This window comes from Gymnoscopelus braueri, assembly GCF_963280865.1.
Source record: "Gymnoscopelus braueri genome assembly, chromosome: 8".
NCBI lineage: Eukaryota > Metazoa > Chordata > Actinopteri > Myctophiformes > Myctophidae > Gymnoscopelus > Gymnoscopelus braueri.
Window position 1 is genome coordinate 33,575,950 of NC_137609.1, and position 8,713 is coordinate 33,584,662.

Here is an 8,713-nt window from a genome sequence, read left to right on the forward strand (position 1 = left end):
TAAGTGGTAATAAGAAACCGGAAAACCACAAAACACTTTTTAAACTTTTACATGTTTACTTCTTATTATATATATATATATATATATATATATATATATATATATATATATATATATATATATATATATATATATATATATATATATATATATATATATATATATATAATACTCCTTTATATTGCTGAGGAGACGAGTCATTTGTGTATCATTGTATATTGGATTTTAGAAGACTTGTTTGAGCATGTTATTATTATATATTTTTTATTGAATGATATATTATGCCAAACCCTAATGTATTTTGATTGTAAAAGCTTCCCCCGACACTGAAACTGATCACATTTTTCTGTAGAGATGATGCCTTTATTAAAATTCAGATTCACTTTAGTCTCACTAAGATGCACTGTTTAGGTACATACATGTGAAAAACTTACGCTCGGAAGCTCCAATAATAATTAGTAATTGCACATTCACTTTTCACTGTCATTTAACAGTGTGGGAAAAAAACTGTTCCTCAGCCTACTAGTGCGCGCTGAGCTCTTGTATCCCTTCACCCTTTTGGACTTAGCGGGGAAAAAAGTATTTTATCGGGGTGGGTGGGGTCTTTAATGAATAAAATTGATTCTATTTGGTTGGAAGCTGCTTAAATAATGCAGTTTTATCAACTAGTTGTCTGCAAAAGAAGAAAGTCTTATCCTACCGCACTGGGGTTTTATTTATTATTTATATATTTATTTATTTTTGTCACTAGAGGCGTGCAGGTGCAATGGGGTCAGGCAACTAAAACCATCTTTGTCTGGATTCTAGACATCTGGATGAATAGAATAGAATTTGGACTTTTTGTAGTCCACACTGGATGCGGTAGTAAGAAGTAGGCACATGATTTTGGAAGATTTCACCACCATATAATAATAAAAGGATAAGACAAAATGAGTATTATCATTCATTAAAGGAATCCACCAAATAAATCAATGTTAGAATGACATGTAATTTAATGACATACCAAGAGATGGTCTGTAGATATATCCTCAAGCTTGCATTAAACAGTTTAATCATTACAATTTACATGACGTGTAAATTGCCTGCATTTAAGGCAAATAAAATACATGTATACAAATATACAAATGTGTATGTAGTTTGCACATGCACACACACACACACACACACACACACACACACACACACACACACACACACACACACACACACACACACACACACACACACACACACACACACACACACACACACACACACACACACAATATTTACAGCACAGTATGTACATTCTATAAAAGACAAAAAAAATGGCAAACATATTAAATTAATTTACATGAATGAACATAGCTGATATTAATTTCAGGTCTGAAATAATAACCCACTTACACTGACAAGAAGACTTGATCATGAAATTAATACAATTGTTTTAGCAAGACACAAACTTTGCTTGGGAAATCAGGCTGATAATCGAGATAAACAAAGTAACTATATGGTTTCATGTATAAATCATATGCATCATACTGACCATTTGCTCTTTAAAATCCTTCCACAAATTACTTTACATTTTAATAGGCTTGGCAACAACTTTCCGTTTTCTGACAAGTATAAGGACCCTGACTTTGATCTCTTTAGTTTTCAAAGAGTATATGATAGGGTTAAGGCAAGGTGGAATGCATGAGGAAAGCGATAAACTCAAAACGCGCTGGTCTGGGTCGATTAGTCCTAGATAAAAACCAATCATAAAAATTGTGAAAATTGGAATGTAAAACATTGCAACAAGGATGAGATGTTCAATGCAGGTAGCCAGAGCTTTAGCCCGATTGTCCAACGATTTCATCCTGAACACAGTCACTAGTATGGCAACATAAGACAGCACAATTATAATAAAGGGTCCAATAAGGAACACTAAACTGAGAGTTGAAGCAACAGTCCAGTGCAGTGTGTAATCATTACAAGCAAGCCTAAACACAGGTGCATAGTCACAGAAATAGTACAAAAAAAAATGCATGGGTTTCCGAGGCTACAGAAATAGCTGAACACTTTGACAGACTTGCAAAAGGAGAGTCTTGTCATGATTGTGGTAGAATAGGTCGTTACCCCCAGGCAAAGAGACCAGATCAGCCCGACTATACAAGACATGCTTCTCATTGTGTTGATGGAGTGCTGACGCAGTGGGAAACATATTGCGATCAACCGATCGTAGGCAAGCACAGCAAGTGCAAAGGATTCAAGTGATATAAAAGTGTAGTAAATGAACATCTGTACCATGCATAAATCAAATGCCACAAAATTATCCATGGCGAGAAATATCTTAATCATACTTGGAATAGTGCATGTGTTAATGATTAAATCGATCAATGCAAGGTTGCCAACATCCACAAATTTTGGTGTGTGTAAACAGTGATTAAATGCAATTATGTAGATCAACAGACCATTGGATATGACTGTAACCACATAGACAAATGCTAGAAAAATAAAGTAGACATTAATGAAAGCCAGAGTCTCAAAACCAACTATGTAAAAGCCTGGGGGATGAATGATAAGTGAGTCATTAACAACAGTCATGGGAAAGGTCATAACTGAAATCCAAAGCTTCTCCCTTCCGAAAGACACGCATCAATATGGAAATGTTCTCCAACCTAGGCAAAAATAATGGGGGGAAAGATCTATATAGTATTAAATAGCTACTACCAAATATTTCTGGATAATTAAAGTACAACAACAACAACAACAACAACAACAAAACAATGTGAATGTAGCTCACCTGTGTTAGTGGTCCAATGAGTTGAATTTTGGATGAGGCGGTCTCCAAAAGACCTGCCTTTCTAACCTTAATCCATCAGAATATATAGGCTTTCTACCTGCCACAAGAGATAAACTACAGTCCTCTAATTAAGCTGAAAAGAAGAAAACATCCTATGAAACTAACCCAGGAGAGCACAGGATAGCTAATTAGTCCAAATGTATCATACACTCTAAAACATCTAATTATTCTTCCAGGTATTATTCAGTGATCATAGCAACCACTTTAAAGACACACAAAGGTTTTTTTTAGGACTTTGTTGTACTGTAAGGCCTTCTGCAAAACGGAGAGCGACATTGTAGAGTTCTGCATCTTAGTAAGTTGTTATTGATGCTTTCACTATATTTGGCCTTTGAAGATCAATCTGATGAGAAATATTACATTTGGATAACTTTGTAAACCGAGGATCACAAACATCATGATGGGAATCAGAGATGGTCCTGTTCAAGACACACAGGCCTATAAGGTGTGATCAGGTTCAATACCCTCCAGAGTTAGTGTCTCTCTATATTGTCTAAAAGTGTAATTACTGACAGCTATACAGTAATTTGGTTTCCAAGGTTCATCACATTGCAAAGGCTACTGACCATTGATGTGTATACAATGAATCTCCAAGAAATTAGCAGTTTTTGCAAGTACAGTAACAAGTAAGTCTTGAGTCATTACCATGTCAAATCTTTCTCATCTGCCAAGTAAAGATGAGAAAGTCAAGTACCAAGTCATATCAAGTCCTGAATTGGTAGCTTTCGGTTTAAGTGCTAAACAAGTCATAAAAGTTGTTGCAAATCTGCAAATTTCTATCTACACAGCCTGCAGATTGTTTTGTTTTTTAATTTAATTATATGTTTATTGCTGGTAAAACATGAGTGGTACTGAAATAACAATTACAGTTACACACACACACGCACGCACGCACGCACGCACACACACACACAAGCCTACATACACATAATTCATAGCCTGATATGCCAATTCTTTCCTTTCTTTCTTTTTTCTCGGGAGGAATAGTATCCGTCGCTGCTTTTATTTTATCCTCTATGGTTAGTTATTTAGTTAGTTCGTTTATTAAATGTTTTAAAACAAAACAGTTGAACATACAGTACCATATAGTCAACAAGAAAACTATTTGGCCGAAAAGGTATGGGCTGAAGCCAAAGCTTATTTTCCCCACATTACCATTTAAATTAAAATATCACAGTATTTTTCTTCTTCCAACTGAGGCAGAATTTAAGATGACTAGTTTGTAAGCATTAAGGAACTCCTTTAATTGAAGTGAAAGGTGTCCCATTTTCTGAGACCCATGACATGTTGTGCAATCCCAAGTAGGCCAATCACAATTATTACATAATGGCCTGATCACAATTATTTTTGCATATTCGTCAGAATTCATCTGTATAAAGTCATCTGTTGAAAAAAAGCGGGGAAAATAATCTAAAAAGCTCACGTTGCACTCGTGAGTTTGTAGATCGGTTATTTTCGCTATTTTAGTATAAAATGCATGACCTGTTTTGGCCATAGTTTATTATAAACAGTATTTTGATTATTGGTATACCGGTCATTGCCAGTCAATTATTCGCATATCTGCCCTGTGCAATCGTTGTTTGCAACGGAAATGTAATTTTGATTCATATGTTCCAATGTTCTATGCCAAAAATACAATTAAATCATTGATCACAATTATTTGTATAACTAATCAACTACAATGTCATGATTGTGCCCTAATCCCAAATGTGCATTGTCAATTATGGGTGGTCATGTTATTGCTTTGAAATAGCTTCAAGTACTATTTTAAATATTTAACTTCAATTTTATAATGGAAGTCAAGGGCTCTGAGCTGAAATTTGGCCATATACAGAAAGTCCATATTGCAGCCACGCTGTTCCTATGTCGATCCCGAGATCCACATTTTTAGATTTTCTTGCATTTGTAGAGACAAAATACAAGTTATTTCACTTGTTATATTGTGGCGTTTGTTCCATTCTTTATTGAGATATATAAACCCACTACACAGGTATTCATGCAATGCTGCTATTGTATAGGGACATACTGGTGAGTTGGAAAAGACAGAAAAACTATAATAATCAAGATGACTGCTGTAACTGAAGTGAAAAAATCTAAACATTTATTAATTCAATTTCAATTAAAAACCAATATGTTTCTGTCTGGAGCAATTTTTTGACAAGCAGAAAGTATAGGGCATTCATGCCATGTGACTGACTCCACAAATGACAATCCACAGCAACCCGACAAGGGTAATCGATCATTGGACAAATCAGTTATTTTACTCCAAGATTTTGTTCAGTAGGTGCAGTTCATATATGACATTTCAAAAGCGCAGTTGTTGTACCAACAACTGTGTAAAATGCAACAGAATTGTGTAAATTATATCACCCACAGTCACTGGTGGTGAAAGCAGGTACAGTAAACAGGAGAGCACAATCTCCTTGTGTTGTGGGTCTGAGTCTTCCTGTCAAACAGGAAGAAGTGTCCAATATCCACTTGAGGGCCCCAATAACACAAGTTTCCTCACCCACCCCGTTTAATATCCAGAATTTCAGTGTATTCATTCATGCAAGTCGAATAGCATTAGGGCTACGTCACATTCTTTATTTTCATACCCCGCCGCCCTGTGTTGTGTGTTCAGGAACAGACTCTGTGGCGGTCTGTTGCTTCTTCATCAGCTGTTCTTTTCGTGAGTTCTGGAACGCCATCATGCAGTCTTTGAAGGTCTGGACCTGCTTCTGGCATTTCCTCCAGTCCTGGTGTTCAGCCATGCACTCCTGCACAGTATAGTGCAAGTCAGCGCAGCCAGTGCGTGAGATCATCCGATCTACGGGGTCATCTTCTTCATCCTCATTCCGGCTGCGATTATGAGGCGATGGCGATGCCATGATGCGAAGATGGGGATGCCCGTTTCAATGCCTGTGATTAAATAACACAATTATTAGAGATTAATGAAGACACTGTAATGCAATGAATTCATTTAGGTAGCTAGTGTTATATCGATGATTCTATGAGCTGGTGATCCTTTGTATTCCCATACATAAAGATACCCGTGATAAAGAGATGGCTTCAGAGATTAAAGCAATCGTACTGAAAATAGTTCCGTTTATTCGACAGTCTTGCAGGTCTGGAATCTGCAAAGCCTTTATATGTAGATAATGTTATAGCCGAATGTTATACCATTCGGCTGCTTTTACTCCTGTCGTCATGATGAGGTCACAATAAGTCATCCGTGCCCAAATATTGAGTTCTGTGCTAGCAGTGGCCAAATATGGTCCATAATGTCAGACTGTCAACAATGGTAAATGCACTCACTCAGACCATATTAAGGGTGCGTTCGAAAATACAGCACTGAGCGCACTGGCCAATACAAACTAATAATAGGCGAGTGTGCTCCGGTGCGTAATTTTCGAACGCGCCCAACGTAACCTTGATGACCTGTCGTAAACAAACCTGAATGACGTGAAAGCATATAATCAGACTACAAAAACTATAGTAACTATAATCAACCTCATTTAAATTTGTAACACTGTGTAATTAAACTACCGTAATTTTCGCACTATAAGCCGCACCTGAATATAAGCCGCAGCAGCTAAATTGAATGATTTGTACATATATAAGCCGCACTGGACTATAAGCCGCGGGTGTAAAATCCATAGATTTAGGAGGTCCCCTAGTGGCCGTTAGCTGTAAAAATCCATAGATAAGCCGCACCGTTATATAAGCCGCAGGGTCGAAAAATTGGAAAGAAGTCGCGGCTTATAGTCCGAAACTTACGGTAGTTACATTGTCAAGGAATCTTCATTACATTTGTCTGGTCCTCGGGTCCTTTTAACCCGGTTTAACATTTTCAACATGAATTAAAAGTATGTAAAAATAATTTGTTCTCTATGAAACTTCTTCTATTTGCCTTATTTACTGTACTAAACATGTGATATGAAAATGAAAATTTTCATGAAAATGAAAATGAAAATTTTCACCCAGGGCCTTCGGGTCAAAGTGACCCGAAGGCCCTGGGTGTGACTAAAACACGAAGACCCTACGAGGGTTAAAATACAGCAATTTCCAACCCCCACCCCCAACAGCTCAGCAGGACATCTTGGGTCACATTTCTCAATCTAGATCCGTACAACCTAGCCTCGCGTAGCTAGACTATATCACTGCGTGGATATGAGTCTGGTGCTTCCATGAGGACGTTTTTTTTCCCCAAGGGGCGAGATCAAAACAATGGCCCTCGACGCAATTGGTGAGACCTACAACCAACTACCAATTACAGTCTCCCATATTCGAATACTGGGCCCTGATTGGTCACCCACGTCTTCTGGAGCAGGAAATGGATTCTCTATGGAGCGGTGCCAGACCCAAATCGCAGAGTGCAATTTTTTTTTGCACTCGCAGATTTGTCTGGTCCCAGGCTACGTACAACCCACACCTCAGGTTCTGTCCCGCGGAATGGGAAGGCATTGCATGTGTTTTGGTTTGGAGTGGGAGAGATTAGGAGCCTGTGGCTTGCAGAGGCGTAGAGATTGACATTGTCATTGATTGAGACAAGTTGACCCGTTATTGAGAGTTTAATAAAACACCATTATCAGTAAATAAGCCTCCGTCTGTCGTATTTTACAGAGGGAGTTACGTTACAGCATGGAACTCCGTTGTTTAGGGCAGTGGTGCTGACAGATTATGTTCTGTTTAACACTACTCTTCTCTTTAATATCACAATCCAAATTATATCCATGACGTTAAATAAGAGTTCAGAGCAATGTTTTGATGAGCAGACAGATGCAAGGTGTCGATCCATGGAAAGGAGAAGGCAAGATATGTCTCTCCACCAGAGCTTGTATATCCGCTATTTTCAGATAGGATTGGATGCAGCTCCCAGTATGTCTGTTCTCCATCTTTTTCTGCTGTGTTTATCCTCTTCAAATAGCGCAGCATGTTTGCAACTAAGGTCTTATATTCCTCGTTTTATATTGTAAAACCCATTTCTAATCACTCATGAACAATGAGGTGCACTGCCAGCATTCAGTGGACAACATTTACATCTATATAAAATGCATTTTGACCTCCATATGGTTGCTAAAACACAAGATGCTGTGGCAAGAATACATAATAGACAGACAAATTTGCACAATTTATGAGCACAAAATACATCTTTGATTGATTGAATATTGATTGATTTGGGGGGGAAATTATGCTTAGCCTAACAAAATAATTAGACCTACTTCTTAAGACAAAGATACCTAGATGGGCACAGGGCCCACTTCATAAAAGTGCCCAGTTCTCCCCTGAGCCTAGCCTTGGATCAAGATCAAGTCATATATGTATTTTATCGATTTTGACATCTACGAGTCTTGGCCTGCACCCCCCAGTGCGTCCTGCACTTTCGCCAGTAAAGCCCGTATTTCTCCTAACATATTCAAAATATAAGGTGCTTATAAATATATAAGGTTGCCACAAAAGTTAACTCACGCTTCGGAGTCTTTGTGCAATGTATTAGTCCGTATTTTTCAATAGATATGCGTTTTAATACCGTCTGTGGTCGAACGCCATTGAGTGTAATTCCGGCTTTCACCGGATGCGCCCCGTCACTAACGCCCATTGAGGAATGCAGGGAACTTCCAACAGAATCCAAAACACATATCTATTGAAAAGTACGGACTAATACATTGCACAAAGACTCCGAAGGGCGAGTTAACATTTGGGGTAAACGGGTAAGCACCGTATATATATATTTTGTACATGTATAGAGAAGTACGGGCTTTACTAGTGAAAGTGCAGGACGCACTGGGGGGTGCAGGCCAAGACTATCGTAGATACGAAAGTAAAAGTCAGACTCGATAAAATACATCTATGATAGTCTTGATTTAAGGCTACCCTGTGAGCCCGGCCACTCCGCAAAAGTGGTAA

The 8,713-nt window shown here is 38.0% G+C and overlaps 2 protein-coding genes across 2 annotated transcripts in view; both read right to left on the reverse strand.

The window, feature by feature from the left end:
- Positions 1–1,558: 1,558 nt before the first annotated feature.
- On the reverse strand, positions 1,559–2,577 carry or41a3 (odorant receptor, family 41, subfamily A, member 3; the record flags this gene model as incomplete). The annotated part of the gene is given in 2 exon segments (XM_080436050.1): positions 1,559–1,990; positions 1,993–2,577. Coding segments are annotated over 2 exon segments (1,017 nt in total).
- A 2,326-nt stretch (positions 2,578–4,903) lies between these two features.
- The window catches only part of coa4 (cytochrome c oxidase assembly factor 4 homolog), a 4,090-nt gene continuing 280 nt past the window's right edge, over positions 4,904–8,713 (reverse strand). The window contains exon 2 of the mRNA XM_080434743.1: positions 4,904–5,725. Within this exon, the coding sequence (XP_080290869.1) occupies positions 5,416–5,694 (279 nt within the window). The 5' untranslated portion in view covers positions 5,695–5,725 and the 3' untranslated portion in view covers positions 4,904–5,415. The remainder of the gene's footprint in view (positions 5,726–8,713) is intronic.